Source organism: Thalia democratica, chromosome 2 (assembly GCF_965202585.1).
Source record: "Thalia democratica chromosome 2, ktThaDemo2.hap1.1, whole genome shotgun sequence".
NCBI lineage: Eukaryota > Metazoa > Chordata > Thaliacea > Salpida > Salpidae > Thalia > Thalia democratica.
In genome coordinates this window covers 36,829,247-36,853,795 of record NC_139166.1, presented here as the reverse complement: position 1 = coordinate 36,853,795, position 24,549 = coordinate 36,829,247, and the positions used below count along the sequence as shown (strand labels likewise).

At 27.8% G+C, this 24,549-nt stretch overlaps 1 protein-coding gene across 1 annotated transcript in view; it reads left to right on the top strand.

Annotated features, from left to right (window-relative positions):
* Positions 1-5,678: 5,678 nt before the first annotated feature.
* The window catches only part of LOC145829472 (uncharacterized), a 42,220-nt gene continuing 23,349 nt past the window's right edge, over positions 5,679-24,549 (top strand). The window contains exons 1-6 of the mRNA XM_082937275.1: positions 5,679-5,747; positions 6,452-6,519; positions 9,331-9,450; positions 11,777-11,917; positions 22,330-22,404; positions 22,589-22,754. Of these exons, the coding sequence (XP_082793401.1) occupies positions 5,735-5,747; positions 6,452-6,519; positions 9,331-9,450; positions 11,777-11,917; positions 22,330-22,404; positions 22,589-22,754 (583 nt within the window). The 5' untranslated portion in view covers positions 5,679-5,734. The remainder of the gene's footprint in view (positions 5,748-6,451; positions 6,520-9,330; positions 9,451-11,776; positions 11,918-22,329; positions 22,405-22,588; positions 22,755-24,549) is intronic.

Sequence of the window (24,549 nt, the reverse complement as noted above, 5' to 3'; positions counted from 1 at the left end):
AATATGTATTACGTTTTATTGTAAATCCTTTACACCATGACTGAACCAGATTGAAACATACACTAAATAATGTTGTTTAAGTTAATTTAAAGTGATCTTTTTCAATGTGAAGACTTTTATGAACTTAGTTTCAAAATATATAATTTAAGCCTTAATTTTTAGATAATATTGACTATACTTTATATATGTTATCATCTATAATAAACTTGAACAAAATAAAGGTTGCTTAAAACATATTGTACTAAAAGTTAACAATTTATATTTTATATGAACTCAAATTACTTCTAAATATGTGTTCACTGTAACAAAAAGTTTACATATTGTTTAATAGAATGATTATGTTTCAAATTTTTATTAAAACTTTGTGTTTCAACATTAAATTATTTTGTGTACTTTTTACTGTATAAATATACTGTAATTTATACTGTGCAGTTTAGCCTAATATTTTCTTACATGTTTATATAAAAAAATATTACAGATTTTTTTCAACTGATGATCTCGTTTGATTGAGTTCAAACGAGTGAAACTTTGTTTTGTTAATAAAATTTAAAAAATTGAATAAAATTTATAATTAATTATTAAAATAAGTCATTATTGATTTCAAAAACTGTTTACAAAATGTTAATTTGACGTAAATAAATTTACATTATTTTTATATCGAATTAAAACTATATGTTTAATATTTGTTTTATATTGATATTATATACTTTATATTAAATTTAAATTGCAATAATAAGTTTAATTGCAATTATGTTATTGTTGCTCTATATATTATGTTTAAAATTAGGAATTGATTTCTAAAGGGTAAGGTTCTTTGCAGCAATTGTAAAGTTTATATTTTGTGTTGCTTTTATAGCTTATATTGTTTTTGTTTAAGATTTTATTATTCTGTGGTATTATTTTGCATCAAAAATTGATATACTGTGGTACAACTGAATGATATTTTAATTGTGTTTGGGTTGAATATTTAGTTATGTGTATGATTTTCATCAAATGATGTGATTTAAATTTATTAAATTATTAATTTGAAAATTGTTTGCATTTTTTAGAGCTTAAGGGCATAGGGGGAGTGGGGGTCGACCTTGATTTTTACAAGTTGATCTTATTTTAAAGAGTTTTGTCTGAGCTATCAGAAATTTTTAATCACTTATAAAAATTCAAATTAATTTTTGAGATATGAGTGATCAAAGTTGGTGACCTCAAAAGGTTCCTAATGGAAGGCGCAAGCTAAAAACGCAAAAAAAAGACCATTTTACTAAAAATCTATCTCCTCCTTCATTTTTTAAGCAATCTTCTTCAAATTTTCACAGAAAGTGTATTATAAAATTTTAAAAAGATTAAATGCAGAATTTTTTTTAATTTAAAAAAATAAAATTTATATAAAAAAAAACCACTTTTTTTTTTGTTTTTTTGTTGTGAAATTTTTGTTTTTTAAAATTTTGGAATTTCAACATTCAAAGTCTTTTAAACTACTAAAGGAAGGTTTCCTGAAAGTTTGAGGTCTCTAGCTCAAAAAACGAAGGAGAAGATAGATATTTAGTGATTTTTTAAATTTCCAAGAAAATTGACCCAAAAAAATTTGCAGTCCATATATTTGTATCGGAAACTTTTTATGAAAATTACAATATCTCAAAAGTTACATAAGATTTTTTAGTTCAATAAAAACTTGCTTGTAGTTTGTACTTCAAGCTTTCATATAAGATCCAATATTTTTTTAGTAAAATAAATGTTGGACCTCCCTATGCCCTTAAATTTAGACTAAACTGTGGGTTAAAAAATATTATACCTCTTTTTCTTTGTCTTTTATTTCTTTTTGGTAGAGTAGTCTTATTGTATTTTAAGGTATCTGTGTTTGGCTGAAATTAATGCTTTTTGGTATTCACTTTTTACATTTTTAAAAGATTGTTCATTGTTAGATAGTTTTATTAGTCTTCTGTTTATTGTTTTGGGTAGTTGTTTTAGTACTTGTTAGGGGTGATTGCACTTGTTATTTACATATAAAATTGGTGAGTTTGGTTTGTTATAGGGTTGGTAACTTGAGTTTAATATAATGAAGGATACATCTAAAAAATCTGTTTTGAATAATCCGGATTCTACTGTTATTTTAAAGCCGTTTTGTTAAAACAATATAATTAAATGTTTGCAGTGTTTTCAACTAATCTCGGTGATTTGCTTCTTATTATCCCTAGTCCTTATCTCTATAAAATACGAATTCATTATCTGTAAAAATCTTAATTTTTTAATCTCATTCAGTAAAAATAACTCTATCGAATCACAGATTTCTGCCCCATTAAATGATCCCATACTTACATTAAATAAATGGTTTGAACTTATTTTTCCCAGGTTTGATTTTTATGTGTTAAAATTGCTTTACAAGAAGGTTATATTAGATTCATTTCTTTTTCTGTTATTGGGTAAAATTATAAGCCGCAAAGAACCTTGCTCTTTAAACAATCAATGCTTAGTTTCAAACATAATATATAGAGCAACAATAACATTTAATCAAACAACCAAACCGTACTTAGGATCTACAAGAAATACTTTCAAACAAAGATATAGGAATCACAAATCTTCATTCAACAACAATAATAAAAGACACACAACAGAATTATGACAACTACATTTGGAATTTAAAAGATAAATATACAGACTACAAAATTAAATGGGAAATACTAAACAGAACAAAATCTAAATTCAATACAAAATTTGGCGGCAAACTTTGTAACTTAAAAAAAAAAGAAATTGATAAATCAGACAAGAACATAACACTAAACAAGAAAAGCAAAATACAAAACATATGCATTCATTACCAAAAAACTTTTTTAGCAAAGTTTAAACTAACTAAATATTAAAACAAAGTAAGATTAAGCCTTGAACATGAATAGTTTATAACTTTTTTCTAATACAGTTAAAAATATTTTTCTAATACAACCTTCCCAAACTTTTCAAAATGCATAAATTCTTAAACTAACAAGATCAGAGTATTTTTTCAAACTTAACTTACTGTACAAAAACCTTCATTATTACTATGTCATAATAATTATAAAGTTTTCGAATTCTACATTTCTGTTAAACATTATTAATACACTTAAGCTTTACTGATGAGTTTATGAGGTAATATATCTTATATATATATATGAAACAGTCGTATTAAACTATTGTTTTTCGTATAAACAAATAAATATATAGCTTCCAGGGGCGTAGCGTGGGGAGGGACACTGGCGCATGCGTGCCACCCAAAAAAAGAAAAATGTAAAAAAAAATATAATATCTTTATCCTCTATAGTTTGTTTTTTCTGCTTAATTTGCCTATTTTAACTATGTTTATCTTGTATTCAAAAAGTTAAACAAAATTTTGAATACCAATTAGTGACAAGTTAGGAAAGTACATGTTATTACTCAATATACTGATTCAGTGCGTAATTGCAAATGCGCACCGATGTTGATGAAAAACTCCATAAGGAATTTTTTTATAAATTTATTAACTTTATAAGAATTTAGACTCAAAAAGCACGCAATTAATATAACGCACCGCTGTAGTATAACTTTATGGCAGATTATTTTTCTACAAAAAGTTTACAAAAATACGTCACGCTTAAAGAAAAATTAAACAATTTTAAAAACTTTTTTTTATGCTACATTGTTAAGACTACTGCTAGTTTCCTGAACTTTATTTTTGTAAACATACAAGATAAGCGTGTCGGCCTATGAAAAATAAACTGTGTTTGTGATTTTTATTTTAAACAAATACAATCAAATGAATTAAATTTAAAAGGTATACTTTTAACTATTTTACAAAGTTGTAATAAACTGTAATAACAGTTATAAAGTTGGTCTATTTTAACTTCTGTGTAACTTTATCAAAATTATGTGCAATGAGGTGTTGTTATCACTGTTGTATTGTATATTAAAGAGATTGATATTCTTTTCGTAAATAAAACAGATACTTTCGTTTTATTGAATGTATTAATTTTTAATGATATAAGTTTACTATAAGTTATAAAACCAATTTTCATTTAGTAAGTTTACATTTTTGCAAGTATAAGTAATTCTAATGGGATTTAAACTTTTATTTAATTGTTTAATTTTGTAACACATAAATATTTTTTAAAACAGTTAACGAACTTAATTTTCTTAATAAATTTATTTCAATTATATTACTTATAAAAAGTTTTTTATAGCTAATTACAAAAGTTTTAATTTAGAAGATTTTTTGAGAAAAAAATTTGCGCGCCCCTGACCAAAATACCACGCTACGCCACTGATAGCTTCAATTCAATTTCTTGAGCACTATTGACCAGAAGTTAAAAAAAAATATATAAACTATTTTTGAAATATATATTTTCAATATACACTAAGTTTTCAAATACAATTGTTTCACTTTTCTGTTAAACAGAACAGATCTTCAGTTTGTTTATTGTAATAGTATCTTGAAACATAAGTCTAAGTGTACATGAAATTAAGCAAAAACTAAAAGGGTCGTTACGTCACTAAATAAATCATTAAAAAGTATAAGACACACTAAGTTTCCATAAATGTTCAAAATTATTTAAAATAAAAGCTTGAAAATGTTTTAACTACTAAAAAGTTCATTTCGTTTATATAAAGCTAGATTTGAGTTTTATTTTTAGATCTTGTGTTTTTCTTATAGCAGACAGTGCAGCCATGTTTTAAATTGAGTATGTTTTTTGTTCATGCTAAAATTTCCCAGTTAATACTAAAACCTTTATATCTATCCTTCAAATCCTAGATGTATATCGAAAGCGTAGTTTTTAGTCTGTATTTACTGTTGTTAAAAGAACATTTATGCCATGTGTACCTAATTTTAAACAATAAAACTAATGAGCCAACATACTGCTTACTTTTCTCTGATGTTATTATCGCCGCTCTAGAGATAACATTTGTTAATAAACAATTGCCATCCACCATGCATTTATCTCTGCAGTTGCATTGCTTTTGTTCCTCTGCCTTATCTTCTAACATTTTTTGATTTTGAGACATTATCTGGCTCTTCATGTTTAGTATGCACGAGTACGAAATTTTCTACAGTTTTCTATTAAAAATTTTATGGCGCTGGGCCAAAGTTTTGGCTAACAATTTCCAGGAACCGTTTACCAATTTTTGTCTCTGCCAACAAGCTAATTGGTGGGGTGAAATATAGGATATTTTTTCTTTTCTTTTTGGTCTTTTTCTTTTTACCAGCATTATATTTCAAATCGTGATTGTGACTTCCTTTAACTAACGTTTCCTGGTAGTGCTGTTTTGCTCTGTTAAAGGAGCTCTTGTTCTTAGATATGGTTGTCAACCTTTTGTTGATGGATTTAGGTACTTAGTTGACAACATATCAAGGGTGGTTTGATTTGACATTTACATAGGTCGCTTGGAAATTTGGTTTTCTGTACGGTATGTATATATATAGATACTTTAGCTTCTATTCTGTCCTTACAGTATTTACTTTTTTACAGAGCTCTGTTGAAGTGTGTTAACATGTGTTAAAGTAATAAACATTTGTTAGTGTAATAAATAAAGAAAGAAATCTGTTTGAACTTTTAATTGTAATATATTCCAGTGAACTTGTTTTGCTTGGATCTTTATTAGCAAACGCTTAAAATGATATTTTGATTAGTAATATTGATTAATATAACTAAGTATTTAATAATCTAACATTTTTCAGCAAAGTTGTATTAATAAGTACTATTTATTTTGGAATTTTGAAAACATTAAAATTCACAGAATGTCTTCAAATAGTAAGTTTATTTTTCATATGTTAGCGGTTGTAACTGGTCATGTTTGTTTTGGTATCTTATGTTTTGCTTACACATTTAATTTTAATTGAAAAAATTGTAAACATTGACTTTAAATTTCTTAATTAAATTGTAAACAATTGACTTTAAATAGTTCAAATTTTTATTTTATTTTTTTAATTGTATAAACAAGCTGTTATAATTTATTAAATATAGTTTTACTAGTACATTTAGTTACATTAATAATTTTATAGGTGTTTTTTGTTAATGAAATTATTTATTGCTTTTGTTTTTACAAAAGTGATGACTTTCTAACTTAGTTTCATTGTTTTCTTAAATATTTCTAGGCTAATTTTTTAAAGATAAATTAAAAATTATTGCTTACGTAAACAGAATTAGTCTACTTAAATATTTTTTTATTTAAGTAATAGTTTTTCATTTGTCAAGAACTTAAGTTTGCAAATTTTTACTTTAGTTTGAACTTAAGTTTGTTAATTTCCAGAGTATTAAATAAGTCAAATATTGCCTAATAGTAACGTATGTTTTAAAAGCATAGCCTAGAAAAATTTAGCCCAAAATGACATCAGTATTTGTATCATAAAGTAAATTTGTTATAGAGGAATAATATGTGTTTTTTTTAAATACTTTTTCCATGTAATTTCCATGATAATTTAGTTTTATTTGATTATTTTTACAAATATCTATAGGCCAATGGAGAAATAGTCAAAAAAAAGTAAAAAAACCTCCACAACCTCCACCTCAGAAAAAAGTTAAGGTATTTAGTATTGTATAATTTTTATATTTTTGTTATTAAAATTAGATTTGTTGTGAATAAGTAATTTTTGTTTTGTCTGTTTGCTCTTCCATTAGGAACCTATTGAGCTCACCATCTCTAATCTCTTATAGCTCAGAAATTACTTTGAATTTTGTTAAGCGGTAAAAGTATTCTTATAACTAAGATAGAACTCTAAAACATATAATCAACTTGTAAAAAAAAGGTTGGACATTCTATGCCCTAAAGTTTAGGGGTTCCCAACCAGGGGTGCTCGGCAACCTTGGGGGTGCGAGGCAGTATTCCAGGGGATGCGAGATGGCTTTTCATTTTTGTATGATAAATAAGGAGATTTTCACTCTCTGATAAAGTTTATAAAATTAAAAAGTACAATTTGTTATAAAAGAAGTTGGCGCTAATTTTCTGAATAAATTAATTTTATTTAAAAAAAGTTGAATCTCTGGTGTTGACGAGTTGAAAGAGGCAATTTATCAAACTTTCCATTACTCGAAGAAGTGACTGATGAAGATGAGTGTTTAGTACCAAGTGTGCGTTCCGAAATTTTGAACCATTTGGAAATACTATCCAAGTCATTTGACGGATATTTAAAAAAAGGAGAACTGGAAATTTCTGAAGAATGGATAATAAATCCATATTCTTTTAATTTGAATCACATGTCCAATGATGAATCGTTAAAAGATAAACTTATTGAATTATGCATGAACCGTTTTCTCAAAATGCAGTTTAAAAGCAAAACTCTTGAACAATACTAGTGTTGTTCAATGAATATGTTTCCAAAATTTGGTGAAAAAGCACTAAGTACTCTTATTCCATTCGCAATGACTTACTTGTGTGAGTCTGAATTTAGTAATCTTTTGTCAATAAAAACTAAACCAAAAAACCGCTTGAATGCACAGGCAAATATACGAATTGCCATCAGCAACACGATACCACGTTTTAAGAATGTTTTGTGCAATAAATACAAACAAAAAAGTCATTAACTTTAGAGTAGATTTAAAATTAAGTTCTTAATCTTTTCAAAATAATATTGCATGAATAGAATTTTAATAATTTGTTAAATACCTTGTGAGTATAACGACCTGCCATTTAGGATTTTTTTTATAAAATATATAAGATTAGTTTAGTTTTTTGTTAATGTTAATTGAAAAAAAAATGTTTTTTTGAAAGATAGATTTGTTGTTTTTTAGTTTAATTGAAAAGTAATTATTTTTTAGTTAGTTTAAAAATGAGCAGGTACAATTACAAGTGATGAGCTCTAAACTCACTTGCTTGACTTCAGAAAACGTTTATCGTTGCAGAGGGAAGAGTGAGTTCTAGAGATGTTTTCTACCTTATAAAAAATAGATAAAGCTTGTTCGAATATAGTTTGTTATGTTTTTAAATTTTATTTTTGTTAATATAGTACACTATGATAAATATTAAAACAAAAATTATTAATTTATGAAATAAATGATTTTATAATCAAATTATTAATAGATAATTATAGCATATAGTGTTAGGGGTGCGAGACCAAATTAAGAGACTTTAGGGGTGCGGGGCATCAAAAAGGTTGGGAACCACTGCCCTAAACAAATAAGTTAAATGATGAAAACTAGTAAAAAACATTCAAGACTTGATGTAAATTACTACTAACAGAATGGCCACTTGTTTTAATTTTTTTAGGTTTTCTGATTTTGTTCCAAATTATTGAAAGTACAATTACATTTTTAGTAAAAAATACAATTTAAGGTTAAATATTATTACTGTTTTAATAAGTAAAAAATATATAGAAAAAATGCAGTAATACTACTTTGGCTGTATCTAGCTTAAGTAAAAAAAAAGTATAAAAGAAGATGGATTTTTAATGAAATGTTTTTTTAATCTTTTTTACTTGGACCTTACTAACAAAAATAAACAGAATATGTTTTGTAAGAAGAAAATTTAATGTTACTCAAAATTACTTATTGTTTAAGTTTTTTTCTTAAAAAATTGATTAAAACATATATTTGCCATTTATTGTTTATTTTGTTTGCTTTGTAAATTGTTCAGGGTTGCAAAAAACATAGAATTCTGTAAAAACCAAATTTAATAACTTGGCCAAAAAGGAAAAGGAAAAACCTAGAATTTGAGAAATTTTTGTAAAACCTGGAATTTTTAATAATTTTTGTATGTAAAATGATACAATTTATTATATACAATAGTTTTTGTAGCATTTAGAATTTTTTTATTTTTAAATACATTTAGAGTAGCATTTCGTAAAGTATATTTCATTATTTTGTACTATGTAAGATAATTTGTTACCTTAAACTAGGGGTAAAAGGGTTGATCATGCTAATTCGATCATCAGACCACAAGTTTTGGTAGACTGAGACCGGTTTCGTCCTTATTAGGACTCTTGTAGTCGTCAATCTACAAACGGTTTACCATGCTTTCACATGAAGCAACCATTTTCTGGCAATGATTAGTGACGTCAGCATTGTCTTTGCCGTGCAACGTTAAAAACATTGTCCACTAGGCAAGACATCTGGTACGCTCGCTTTAGTACAATCAACAAAAAACATCAGCAAAAGTCTGCAGAACAGAAGTCCGGACTTTCGTTTGCCGTGAGACAAGCTCAAATTTAACAAAAGGGTTGGTCATGCCAATTCGATCATCAGACCACAAGTTTTGGTAGACTGAGACCGGTTTCAATTACAATTACTAACAAGTTTCGTTTTACTTAGGTTTTTGATACAACATAGCTTTCATTTAAAAATAATTACAACAATATAAACTATAATACACCTAATTTTTAATAATTATAGTTTATTTTAGGCTGTTGTAGCGTCAGAAATAAAATCATTCTTGTATTCATGGTGTGGAATGAGAAAGTTGAAACCAAACTATGAAATGGTTCACAAAGGAATACAGCCCGATGTTTATTTTGAATGTACAGTTAGTTTTATTTAACCTGTTAAGTTCTAAATACACAGAAAAGTAAGTAAATAAAATGATTAAGAACTTTAACTTAAGTTAAAAATATATTAGCTTACTAAGCTCAAGTTTTAAACTTTGATAAATTGTTATTTATGAGTTTGTGCTTGATTTTAACTTTTAAACCAGAGAGTTTTTAATTTTAACACCATTGCCACTCACTCAGGATAAATCAGGACAAGTTGAAGAAATAGTTGGATGATTCCGGCCTGTTAAGTTTAGTACAAAAAACTCAGGATAGTTTTAAAATTTCTGAAAATATCAGGCTAGTTTTTTCTATATTTTGAATAAGATTTAGTTGTCTTAGTTTCAATATTTTGTTATATTATAACCAGTTTTGTTATAAAACTATAATTTTATTTATTTTATACTTTTTAATTTTTGTTGAGCATTTGTAATAAACTCAGGACGATTTTCTTGATATAAAATTAATGGCAGCTACATTTAACATACCTACTTAAATATTAATATTTAAAATATGGGAACGGCTCTAAATTGCACAAAGATAATATTGCACCAGGTTACTAAGTTGCACCAGGGGACTAAATTGCATGAGAACAGAAATACACAAAAGCACAAAATTGCACGAAGCCAAATTTGCACAAGGGCACAGAATTGCACGAAGATGATTTTGCACCAAGGGTCAATTTTGCATGAGTTACATTTTTGCACGACAGTAAAAAAATAAACAAAAAAAAAACTAAAAAAAATAAAAAATAAAAAAAGAAAAAAAATTACTGACCGAGGGTAAGGGTTAGGGGTAACAATGATAGTAAAAAAAAAAGTAAAAAAAAGATAAATAAAACAAAAAAATTAAATAACTTACCTACCGAAGGTAAGTTTTAGGGGTAACAGTAATAGTATAAAAAAAAAAGTAAAAAAATAAAATTAAAAAAAAAAAACAAAAAAATTAAATAACTTACCTACCGAGGGTAAGGGTTAGGGGTAAAAGTGAAAGTATAAACAAAAAAATAAAATAAATATAAAATTAATAAAAAAAAAATTAACCCGTGCAAAAGTGTCTTGGTGCAAAAAAGACCCTTCGTGCAAAATTATCTTCGTGCAATTTTATCTTTGTGCAACTTTATCCCCCTGTGCAAAAGTATCTTCGTGCAATTTTAGTACGCTCGTGCAGTTTTGACAGCTACACTTAAAGTATTGTATATATGGTATTCAATGTATTTCAAAGAAGTTATGATATTTTGAAAATTCTTTTGAGGAAAGTATTAGAGTTTATGCATATTTATGTTCTTTCTAAACAAGATATGTAATAAGTAGGTGTAAAAATATCAAGAGATAAAAAGAAAATATTGTATATTATGATGAAGATTCATTATAAAAAAAAGAGTTTGAAATAAAATTATAAAGTTTTCATTGCAATCCTTATTTAAAGATAAGATTAAATTGAAGTTTAATCAATTTTAAGACAACCTATTCTCAAAAATAAGGAGTCCAGATTCTTCTAAGGTAAATATGGTGAAATAATTGAATAAAAATTATAACTATATTTGAATTAATTATGTCAAAAATATTTATTGTCAATCTAATACCGCAGTAGAAACATGTACCAAAATTTGCTGAAAAATTTATATTTGAAATGTTGAAAAAAAGTAATAGTATGATTAAAATAAAAAACCACAGTAGAAATAAACTCAGAATGAATGATTTGAAGGTAGTCTGCCTTTTTTGTATAAGAAATTTAACAGCTCTGAATAATTTGATTACATACCATAAAATTGGTTAACAAAACCATAGAAAAAAGTTGTCTCAACTCTTTTAAAAACAAAAACAACAGATTCAGAGATCTTTTGTTTTATTAAAACATTTTCAATTCTATTTCAAATAAAATATTATTATTTTTTTCAATTTTTTAATAATTTTTTTTTTGTTGTTGAAAGTTGTTGACTTTTAGCGAAATATGATAAAGACATTTTTAGTTTGGATATATTTAAATAAGGGAACAAAATTCAAATTTACAAAAGACAGTACTTGGATGTGTAAAAATGTTAAACAATCACTGTAATATATATATTTCTATTTGAAAAAAAATTGTAAATCTTTTAATAAAACGAAAGATCTCTGAATCTGTTTTTTGTTGTTTATAAAGAGTTGAGACAGCTTTTTTCTATGGTTATTTTAAATCAATTTTATTGTGTGTAGTATAGATAAAAAAATCATATATAATCTTATTTGTACACAGATTTAGCACACAGGAGCTTTTATATAATTTAAAGATGATTAAAGTTATTTCAAATAAATTTAAAAAAGTTGTTAATTATTTATACAGTTGACAGTACCAGGTATTGACCACTCTGTATTTATGACTGCACACAATAAAAAAGATGCTCAGAGTCGAGCTTGCTGGGATTTTTGTGACTACTTAGTAAAGATTGGTAAAATAAGTGAAAAAGAACTTCCACCAAGGCCAGTGAGTAAAAGTTAATTATTACATGTTATATAATTAGTTTTGAAAGAAAAAAAGTTTACAATAACTTGAAGTTGTTTGATATTCAGTATTTAAGTTAAAAAGTAAAAAATACTTGTTTATAAGTTTAGTAGCCTGACAGGTGTTACATAGGCATTATATTTTAAATATTATTTTATTTTTATTGTTATGGTGGTTAAATATTTAAATTGATCTGATTATTTTTCAAAATTGTTAATTTTTTTTGTTAAGTAAGTGAAATTAGATTAGTTTCTGTAATTTTTATAATTTCTTTTCTAGCTATAGTTCAGGGTTGCCAAAAAACCTGGAATCCTGTAAAAACCTAGAATTTGAGAATATTTAAATAAATCTGGTATTTTGAACGAAAATGTTTAAGAAATATAAAAAACCATGAATTTTAAACTGTTTTTTCATTTAAAGTAATAAAATTTCAATTGAATACGAAACCTCTATCGTAAAGACAAAAACATTTTTGTATCATTAAAAAATCTTTTCATTAAAAAAATACGTTTAAAGTAGCTTTACAGTAACATTTCAATGTTTATATAATTTTTGTAACAGTTTTTTCACTTTATGTTTAATTTAAGACTAAAATTGGACCAAAAAACTTGTTTTTTAATGACTTGAAAAAGTTTACAAAAACCATTTGGCAACCCTGTATAGTTATAATACAATTTAAACTATCATATACATAAAAATTTCAAACATTTGACTTTAAATTTTAAAATAAAGATAAAGAAATGAAACAATTCAAAATATAAATTTAAGCGTTTGCTAATAAAGATTCTAGCGAAACAAGTTCACTGGAAAATATAACAATAACAAGTTCAAACAGTATTCTTTCTTTATTACACTAACAACTAAAACATGTTAACACACTTCAACGGAGCTCTGTAAAAAAATACTGTAAGGAAAGAGTAGAAGCTAAATAAGGTATATATCTGTTTTTTAGATTAAAGAATAACTACTATATAATATAGTAGGTTTAATGGTCGATAATAGATACAATATATAATGCTATAACTATTCAAAATATAAATTTAAGTTCTTATTTCCTTGCAGTATTTATTTTTTTACAGAACTATGTTATTTGAATAGTTATAAAATTTTATATTGTATCTATTATTAACTATAATCTACAATAATGTATAGTATTTATTCTTAATTTTAAATTAGATATATGGCTTTAAAGTTGAGAAGATAAAAAACAAACTCATGCTTTCTTCAAATCTACGGGGTTAAGAGTCACTGTGGAGTTGCACTAGTAACAACTGAGCTCCTAGATGTGAAGCTCAAGTTGAATGATATCTCTTTTATGCCTTATAAAAAGCAATACGAAAAAATTATATATTTTAACAAACAATAAAGCCATCCTAAAAATATCATGAAACAAATTCCAAACATAATTAATCAACGCTTAAACAAACGATCTAGTACAGAAGAAAATTTTATAAAGATAAAAGATAAATATGAAACAATAATGAAAAAATGCGGCTACGATAATAAACTCAAATTAAAAAAAACCTGAGCAACAACCTAAAACTAATCAAAAAAATAAAAGAGAAAGAAATCTAGTACAACCCTCCTTTTGGCAATTCAGTAAAAATTATATTCCAGTGAAGTTATTTCACTAGGATCTTTTGTTAGCAAACGATTAAACCTATATTTTGAACAGTTATAATAAGTTTCACAATATAATCTATTTTATTATTTCATTATAAGTTTTTAAGTTATATAAATTAAGCTAACAACTTATATCAATGATAAATTTTATTACAATTATTGTAGTAAAATTTGAAATTAGTCATTAATCATTCTTCTTTTATTTAAGTTGAGAACTTTGATTGCAACCTTTAAAGTAAAAAGTACGTAATAACTCATATTTAATGATTGCTAAATAATCTAAAGTTTTTGTGTTTTTTGAAACCTGTGAAATAATAACTTTTAAAAGAATGCATGCAGTCATAATAGTTTTTAGTTTAAATGTGGAATTAGCTTTTAAACTGAACTATTCTTTGCAAAAAATTGAACATTTTTGATTTAAGTTTACTTGATTAAGATAAGATACTTTATATTAGAATCTATCAGTAATTAACCAAATTTTAAACTTATAGACCATTGATATATAAGATTAATTATATATAGACCTTTTAAGTTAACTTGTACATAAGTTGTTTTTAAAATAGGCTAACTAAAATTATTCAATTTTAGTTGAAACGTCAAAATGTGTTTTTTTGTTTGATTCTTTAAAAATCTTACTTTGTTCTTTATTTCGTTCTGAGGAGATGCATAAAGCATCGAAACTAAGTAAACGATTTGAAAATTAGTTGTTTATATATATATAATTAGATTGGCTGAAGACGCGTATTAAACGCAGAGACAGCTGTTCGAAGCAAAAGTTTATTTTGTGTATTTTAATTCTATATATATATATATATATATATATATATATATATATATATAAGATGTAACGTTATAAGGCGTTAAATCCTGGAGATCCTGATAAGCTAAGCTTATCGGAATGTATATCACAGATGTTCTTGTGCTAAAACTTTATTTCAACTAACGGCGTTTCACTGCTCTCAAATAAATTTAAGAACAGATCTACGGAGTCTATAAAATGTTAACACACATTAGAAAAAAAGCAGAAAAAAGCATGTATAATTATGTATAGTATTTATCTAGGTAGTAACTATGAATGGACTTTATGGTTTAAAAACAAAGTTTGGGATAAAAGCATAAAATTATAAAATTGTCTACAAAAAAAACAAATTTAATAAAAGTAGGCACTAACCTCAATAAGCTCTAAGAATAGGCAAGTTTTAAAAATGAAAATTAAATTGAGTTGTGCAGAAATGTTACGTCATAATAATTTTAACAAATTGTTCAATAATTTATACAGCTTAAAAACATGAAGTATTAAACTTGCAAGTATATGTGAGTATAAGAAGTATTTCTAAAATGATAAAAGAAAACTTAGAACAAGTAAGTGATAATAGCGCTAAAAGTATAAGTAAAATGCATAACAATAAAACTATAAATAAATATTCAAAACCAACTAACCCTAATAGTAATAAGTTAAGTAATATGCCTAAAACATGTAATTGCCGTAAACTAAACAAAGATAACTGCCCATTAAAAGGTAATTGTTTAATTAAAAATGTAATTTATAAAGTTAAAGTTGAAAGTAAGGGCCCAAATAAAATTTATATCGGAAGTACAGCAGGTAGTTTCAAGGATAGATATGCTAATCATAAACATACTTTAAAAAATATAAATAAAAAACAAAGCACGCGTTTATCGGATTATGTCTGGAGCTTTTTTCACAGGTACGGTAAAAGGCCAAACATGGAGTGGAGTATTGTTTCAAAGATCAAACATGCATCCAACGGAGTAAGTAGAATTTGCCCAACTTGCAATACAGAAAGAGCAGTAATTGCAGCAGAAGATAAAGACCTACTTCTGAATAAGCGGCAAGATTTATCGAGTATCTGTCCCCATAACCGACGATTCTACTTTAAATAACTCTGCCTATTTATGTACTAATTTATTTCACAAAACTCACATATACTTGCAAGTTTAATACTTCATGTTTTTAAGCTGTATAAATTATTGAACAATTTGTTAAAATTATTATGACGTAACATTTCTGCACAACTCAATTTAATTTTCATTTTTAAAACTTGCCTATTCTTAGAGCTTATTGAGGTTAGTGCCTACTTTTATTAAATTTGTTTTTTTTGTAGACAATTTTATAATTTTATGCTTTTATCCCAAACTTTGTTTTTAAACCATAAAGTCCATTCATAGTTACTACCTAGATAAATACTATACATAATTATACATGCTTTTTTCTGCTTTTTTTCTAATGTGTGTTAACATTTTATAGACTCCGTAGATCTGTTCTTAAATTTATTTGAGAGCAGTGAAACGCCGTTAGTTGAAATAAAGTTTTAGCACAAGAACATCTGTGATATATATGTATATATATATAAAATAAGGTTAATGTTTAAACTTAAACACTTTCAACTGAGCCCACTTGAAGGGCTTTTAAATAATTTATTCAAATGGCGATTTTAAAAATTCTGGAACATATGTTTCACAAAGCTTTAATTTTTCATAAAGCTTTGATCATCAGCCAGTTAAATTCAAAATAAAAAGCACTGTACTAAACAAAGATACAAAAGTTATGCAAAAAAACAAAAAACAGTATGACGTAATATTGTACATTACAAATATTCAGTACAAAAATCGATCTACCTTCTAACTAATCAAACAACTAAAATTAACGAAAACAACAGTTAATTGACTATAAAATGCTTCAAAATTTGTTGTGTTTTAAGAGAAGCTTTTTCATATGTCGACAAGACGATATAAATTCGCTTCTCTTATTTAAACAACCTTCCTTTTTTAACGCATACATAACGGCTGTTGATTCTTTTAAGCACAGCCTACAAACAGGGTTGTTACCATCTGCTATTGGCTGTGCTCTTTTTATCACCTCCCAAGTTAATTTAAAATCAATGTTTTTGCGCTTAAGGCCGCAAACATACTTCGAAAGCTCAGTTTCATTTTCGTATACACCACCTTTAAAGGATTTTTTATGGTTGGCATACCGAAATCTGAATTGAGTGGAGCATAAGCCGATGTAGAACTTCTTTTCAAGGTCAGAGTTAACTGTTGCCTTGTAAATAATGTTCTCTGACCGGCAATTGCCCCCCTTCAAATTGTATTTACAGCCACCGGCGCAATTACACTGATTTTTGATTGAATTACTTTTGTTTAAAATCCTTTGATTATGTGACTTGATTAATCTCTCCAAATTCGCCATACATGAATAACTGATTCGCATATTATGTTTGTTAAATATCTTTGATAATGGGTTATTTTTGTTGAAATGTTTTTTGACTAGATTTATAAATTCTCTGCCGATGTTTGTTTTAACTGAAGTACAGAATGGGGGATTATACCAAATTATATTTCGCTTTCTTTTACTTTTATTGGTCGTTTTGTTTTTTTGCTCCGTTGTTTCAAAATTAAGTTTATCATTGTAACCGCATTTTTTCATTATTAGTTCGTAATCTTGTTTTGTCTTTAAAAAGTTTTCTTCGTTGCTTGATCTTTTATTTAAACGTTTATTAATTATTTTTGGTATTTGGTTTATAATATTTTTTGGGTGGCTAGAATATTTATTTATATACATAATTTTTGCGTTTTGCTTTTTATAAGGCATATAGGAGAGATCATGCAAGTTGAGCTTCACATCCAGGTAGTCAGTCGTCAACATTGGTGATTCACTAGTGACTCTTAACCCCATAGACTTGAAGAAGGCGTGCGTTTGTTTTTTTAGCCTTTCAACTATAAAGCCAGAAGAATTGGGCAGTACAGCTAGACCATCGTCCCTGTACAACCCAACTCTTTCTAAACCAAAGATATTCTTCAACCCATCTAACAAAAAAAGACCTACTAATTCACATAACTCTGCACCCATGAACGATCCCTGCGCTACATCAAAAAGAGAGCTGGTGTTCTTTGCTCTCTTCTTTTGCCACAGGTTTCCTTGTTAATAAAGTACTGATTTACATGCGTTTTTTATTAGACTTAAATCTTCAGTAGGTACGCTAGTATAAATACCAGCAAATTTTAGTGATTTTATTACCAATTCTTCGCTGATAGAAGGATAAAAATCGACTACATCAAACTTAAAAAAGCTGTACGTTTGTTTTTCCAAACCAGTGAACCAATTTAAGACTTGGTCTGTATCAGTCCACTGCATAAGTTTAGATTTTAGACGCACAGCCTTATTAATACAGTCAATCTTAACCTTAACTATGCGACCTACATCGGACTTAGAAGTATTAATCAATCTACATTTGGGATGTGTCAAAAAGTTATCTTTATGGTCTTTGACCGTTATGTATGCGTTTTTTAAAGACAATTTTTTAATCCTATCGTGTATTTTTAAGTTTTTAGTTAAATTTTTAGCTTCTACATTAATATCATTTAAAGTTTTATCAGTACATTTTTCGTAATCTTTAGTAATATTGTCTTTTAATAATTTTTTATAGTCATTTACTGAAATTTCGTAAAAATTAGAAGTTTTATCAGAAGGCACAATCAAATTTTTGCACTTACTTATGTCCTGCACAATCTTTGAAAGTTCATTTTGGAAACGGCTTCAACTTATTCTGAACTCCACGTCTTGCACCATTTTTATTAGGTCTTCTTCAAATGCCTGTATATGTTGTATTGGCTTAGGTGTGCGTGTTGTTTTGAACCCGTATGTTTCGTGTTCTTCTGCAGCCACTTGCTTTGCTTTCCACCGCATCCGTCTTACTAAGTGTTGAGTCTTCTGTATTAATGCTTCCTTATACACATCTTGTTTGCCACATGGAATATTCTTAGTCGAGTGCTTGATATCAAACTTTTTAAAATCAGACATTTTTTATATGAACGTGTTTTTGTTTACTGTGCTCGACAAAAATTTGGAGCATAAATATAAAATAAGGTTAATATTTAAACTTAAACACTTTCAACTGAGCCCACTTGAAGGGCTTTTAAATAATTTATTCAAATGGCAATTTTAAAAATTCTGGAACATATGTTTCACAAAGCTTTAATTTTTCATAAAGCTTTGATCATCAGCCAGTTAAATTCAAAATAAAAAGCACTGTACTAAACAAAGATACAAAAGTTATGCAAAAAAACAAAAAACAGTATGACGTAATATTGTACATTACAAATATTCAGTACAAAAATCGATCTACCTTCTAACTAATCAAACAACTAAAATTAACGAAAACAACAGTTAATTGACTATAAAATGCTTCAAAATTTGTTGTGTTTTAAGAGAAGCTTTTTCATATGTCGACAAGACGATATAAATTCGCTTCTCTTATTTAAACAACCTTCCTTTTTTAACGCATACATAACGGCTGTTGATTCTTTTAAGCACAGCCTACAAACAGGGTTGTTACCATCTGCTATTGGCTGTGCTCTTTTTATCACCTCCCAAGTTAATTTAAAATCAATGTTTTTGCGCTTAAGGCCGCAAACATACTTCGAAAGCTCAGTTTCATTTTCGTATACACCACCTTTAAAGGATTTTTTATGGTTGGCATACCGAAATCTGAATTGAGTGGAGCATAAGCCGATGTAGAACTTCTTTTCAAGGTCAGAGTTAACTGTTGCCTTGTAAATAATGTTCTCTGACCGGCAATTGCCCCCCTTCAAATTGTATTTACAGCCACCGGCGCAATTACACTGATTTTTGATTGAATTACTTTTGTTTAAAATCCTGTATGCGTTAAAAATGGAAGGTTGTTTTAAATAAGAGAAGCGAATTTATATCGTCTTGTCGACATATGAAAAAGCTTCTCTTAAAACACAACAAATTTTGAAGCATTTTATAGTCAATTAACTGTTGTTTTCGTTAATTTTAGTTGTTTGATTAGTTAGAAGGTAGATCGATTTTTGTACTGAATATTTGTAATGTACAATATTACGTCATACTGTTTTTGTTTTTTTGCATAACTTTTGTATCTTTGTTTAGTACAGTGCTTTTTATTTTGAATTTAACTGGCTGATGATCAAAGCTTTATGAAAAATTAAAGCTTTGTGAAACATATGTTCCAGAATTTTTAAAATCGCCATTTGAATAAATTATTTAAAAGCCCTTCAAGTGGGCTCAGTTGAAAGTGTTTAAGTTTAAACATTAACCTTATTTTATATTTATGCTCCAAATTTTTGTCGAGCACAGTAAACAAAAACACGTTCATATAAAAAATGTCAGATTTTAAAAAGTTTGATATCAAGCACTCGACTAAGAATATTCCATGTGGCAAACAAGATGTGTATAAGGAAGCATTAATACAGAAGACTCAACACTTAGTAAGACGGATGCGGTGGAAAGCAAAGCAAGTGGCTGCAGAAGAACACGAAACATACGGGTTCAAAACAACACGCACACCTAAGCCAATACAACATATACAGGCATTTGAAGAAGACCTAATAAAAATGGTGCAAGACGTGGAGTTCAGAATAAGTTGAAGCCGTTTCCAAAATGAACTTTCAAAGATTGTGCAGGACATAAGTAAGTGCAAAAATTTGATTGTGCCTTCTGATAAAACTTCTAATTTTTACGAAATTTCAGTAAATGACTATAAAAAATTATTAAAAGACAATATTACTAAAGATTACGAAAAATGTACTGATAAAACTTTAAATGATATTAATGTAGAAGCTAAAAATTTAACTAAAAACTTAAAAATACACGATAGGATTAAAAAATTGTCTTTAAAAAACGCATACATAACGGTCAAAGACCATAAAGATAACTTTTTGACACATCCCAAATGTAGATTGATTAATACTTCTAAGTCCGATGTAGGTCGCATAGTTAAGGTTAAGATTGACTGTATTAATAAGGCTGTGCGTCTAAAATCTAAACTTATGCAGTGGACTGATACAGACCAAGTCTTAAATTGGTTCACTGGTTTGGAAAAACAAACGTACAGCTTTTTTAAGTTTGATGTAGTCGATTTTTATCCTTCTATCAGCGAAGAATTGGTAATAAAATCACTAAAATTTGCTGGTATTTATACTAGCGTACCTACTGAAGATTTAAGTCTAATAAAAAACGCATGTAAATCAGTACTTTATTAACAAGGAAACCTGTGGCAAAAGAAGAGAGCAAAGAACACCAGCTCTCTTTTTGATGTAGCGCAGGGATCGTTCATGGGTGCAGAGTTATGTGAATTAGTAGGTCTTTTTTTGTTAGATGGGTTGAAGAATATCTTTGGTTTAGAAAGAGTTGGGTTGTACAGGGACGATGGTCTAGCTGTACTGCCCAATTCTTCTGGCTTTATAGTTGAAAGGCTAAAAAAACAAACGCACGCCTTCTTCAAGTCTATGGGGTTAAGAGTCACTATTGAATCACCAATGTTGACGACTGACTACCTGGATGTGAAGTTCAACTTGCATGATCTCTCCTATATGCCTTATAAAAAGCAAAACGCAAAAATTATGTATATAAATAAATATTCTAGCCACCCAAAAAATATTATAAACCAAATACCAAAAATAATTAATAAACGTTTAAATAAAAGATCAAGCAACGAAGAAAACTTTTTAAAGACAAAACAAGATTACGAACTAATAATGAAAAAATGCGGTTACAATGATAAACTTAATTTTGAAACAACGGAGCAAAAAAACAAAACGACCAATAAAAGTAAAAGAAAGCGAAATATAATTTGGTATAATCCCCCATTCTGTACTTCAGTTAAAACAAACATCGGCAGAGAATTTATAAATCTAGTCAAAAAACATTTCAACAAAAATAACCCATTATCAAAGATATTTAACAAACATAATATGCGAATCAGTTATTCATGCATGGCGAATTTGGAGAGATTAATCAAGTCACATAATCAAAGGATTTTAAACAAAAGTAATTCAATCAAAAATCAGTGTAATTGCGCCGGTGGCTGTAAATACAATTTGAAGGGGGGCAATTGCCGGTCAGAGAACATTATTTACAAGGCAACAGTTAACTCTGACCTTGAAAAGAAGTTCTACATCGGCTTATGCTCCACTCAATTCAGATTTCGGTATGCCAACCATAAAAAATCCTTTAAAGGTGGTGTATACGAAAATGAAACTGAGCTTTCGAAGTATGTTTGCGGCCTTAAGCGCAAAAACATTGATTTTAAATTAACTTGGGAGGTGATAAAAAGAGCACAGCCAATAGCAGATGGTAACAACCCTGTTTGTAGGCTGTGCTTAAAAGAATCAACAGCCGTTATGTATGCGTTAAAAAAGGAAGGTTGTTTAAATAAGAGAAGCGAATTTATATCGTCTTGTCGACATATGAAAAAGCTTCTCTTAAAACACAACAAATTTTGAAGCATTTTATAGTCAATTAACTGTTGTTTTCGTTAATTTTAGTTGTTTGATTAGTTAGAAGGTAGATCGATTTTTGTACTGAATATTTGTAATGTACAATATTACGTCATACTGTTTTTTGTTTTTTTGCATAACTTTTGTATCTTTGTTTAGTACAGTGCTTTTTATTTTGAATTTAACTGGCTGATGATCAAAGCTTTATGAAAAATTAAAGCTTTGTGAAACATATGTTCCAGAATTTTTAAAATCGCCATTTGAATAAATTATATATATATATATACCTACTTTAGCTTCTATGGTTTCCTTACAGTATTTATTTTTTACAGAGCTCCATTGAAGTGTGTTAACTTGTTAACACACAGAAACATGTATTAGTATAATAAATAAAGAAAGAATACTGTTTGAATTTGAATACTGTTATGATAAAGAAATATATTAGTTTTAGAACACTTACTAGAGAAACAATGAAAACTATCTGACATTTTTAGATTGCACCAGCTCTTGGAGAACAACCAGTTCAAGGGAATACAATCATTAAAAATACCAAAGAGTCGGATCTTGAAGTATTTTTGATATTGTTTTACTTAAGTTAACAAAATTAACATAATTTATAATGAAGATTTTAAGTTAATATTGAGTAATTGTTTAATTTATTATATTTTTTCATCACGTTTTAAACAGTTTTTGATACTATTATAAATTATGTAATCGTTCAATTATCAATTAAATATATTTTTCTATATTAAGATCCATAATCAAGGTGGCTGGACAATGCAGAATGCAAGTGTTCGACTAAATCAGTTCTTACAGCGCGAGCACACACATTTGCAGACTGATTATCATGAAAGTGGTTCTGACCATGCCCGCATATTTACATGTGAAATGCGTTTACAAGTTTATGCTATCCAAAAAGGTCAGTTGAAAATATGTGTTTCAATCACATGTATAAATACTTATACATAAATAAATTACTTACATTGTCTAGATTTTTTAGGAACATTTACATACACTAAGTAGAAAATTAATTGAATATGGTCATAATATATATATATATATATATAGAAATAACATACACAAAATAAACTTTTGCTTGGTACAGCTGTTTCTGCGTTTAGTACGCGTCCTCAGCCAAGTTTTATTCAATGAAAAGCAAACTTGTAAGTACAGCAATAAAATTATACAAATTTAGGTATTACGTAATAAAGGATAGTTGATTTTAGACAAAATTATTATCAGAGTTTTTAGATAAATTGCTTTCTATAATGTATGCAGCCAGTTTGTAATTCGTTTCTTTTGTTTAGAGATTCAGATTTCTTAACTTTTAAAATTTCGATTTTTTCCGCATTGCACAATTTACATCCGTTTTTTAAACTGTATTTATTTTTCGTTCTTGTTAATATTTCCCACTGAATTTTAAAATTAACTTTGTTATTTTTTAGTTTCCAAATGTACTGCGATAAAGTTGTCGTATTTTTATGTTTTTCGTGTTTGAAGCTGTACTTGTGCTTAGTGTAGCGATTCTTGAACGATAGTCCAGTCGAGCCTACATAAAACTTGGTCTGGTTATCAGTTATGACTGTCGCTTTATATATAACATTTTCCATCAGGCAACTTCCATTTACCGGGCATTCTTGTTTTTTGCAGTCACACATTCGCCTCTCTTTGTACTGCGTGTCTAACATCTTTCGATTGTGTGCCATTATAAGTTGTTTCATGTTTGGCATGCAGGAGTAGGACACTTTTAGTGTCTTCCTGTTAAAAACTTTACAATATGGATGGTTTTCAGTAAAGTTATTGTCCACAATCTCTAGGAAGCGCTTCCCAACCCGTGTTGCCACACTTTTGCAGAATGGAGCGTTGAAATATAAAATATTTCTTCTCCTTCTTTTCTTGTTGTTACCCTTCTCGTTTTTGTGGCTATAGGCTAACTCGTGATCGTATCCACTTTCTCTTATAGCTTCCTGGTATTGTTGGGTTGTTTCCTTAAAAATGCTTTGACTGCTAGAAATCTTCTGGAGGCGGTTGTTCACTGCAACCGGTATGTGTTTTAACACATGCTCTGGATGGTTTGACTTGCTATTCACATAAACCGTATGCGCATTTGGTTTTCTGTACGGCTTATGGCTTTCATTTTGAAGATCTAATGTTACATCTAAGAAGTCTGTTACAAACAGATTGGCTTCGCTGGTGACATCAAAACCAATGTTTTTAAAGACTTTTCTTAGATGTTTGACTTTTCTCTCCATATCTGGTCCCGGTAGGATGTCCACCACTGCTAAACCATCGTCACGGTATATACCAAAATTACCATCTCTAAAGATCTTTTCCTTCTTCAATTTATCTAAAATGTATAGGCCAACCAGTTCGCAAATTTCTGCGCCATGAAAGCTTCCCATTGGTACATCAAAGCTGTTCTTGTTATGCTTTTTTGACCATGGTTCACCCTCGTGGAAGAGTATTGATTTACAGCAATGTCTGATTAGCTCTTTTTCATTTTCCGTGATTTTAGTTAGGCCTGCAGCAAAATTGAAGGAGTTTTCCGAAATTGTTGCTGAGATGGCAGGATAAAAGCTCACTATATCAAATTTGATAAACCTTGAAGTTGGTTTATTGCTTAAGCTATTGAACCAGTTCAATACCTCGTAAGTGTTTTTCCATTGTAATAAATTACTTTTTGATATATATATATATATTATTAAAATACACAA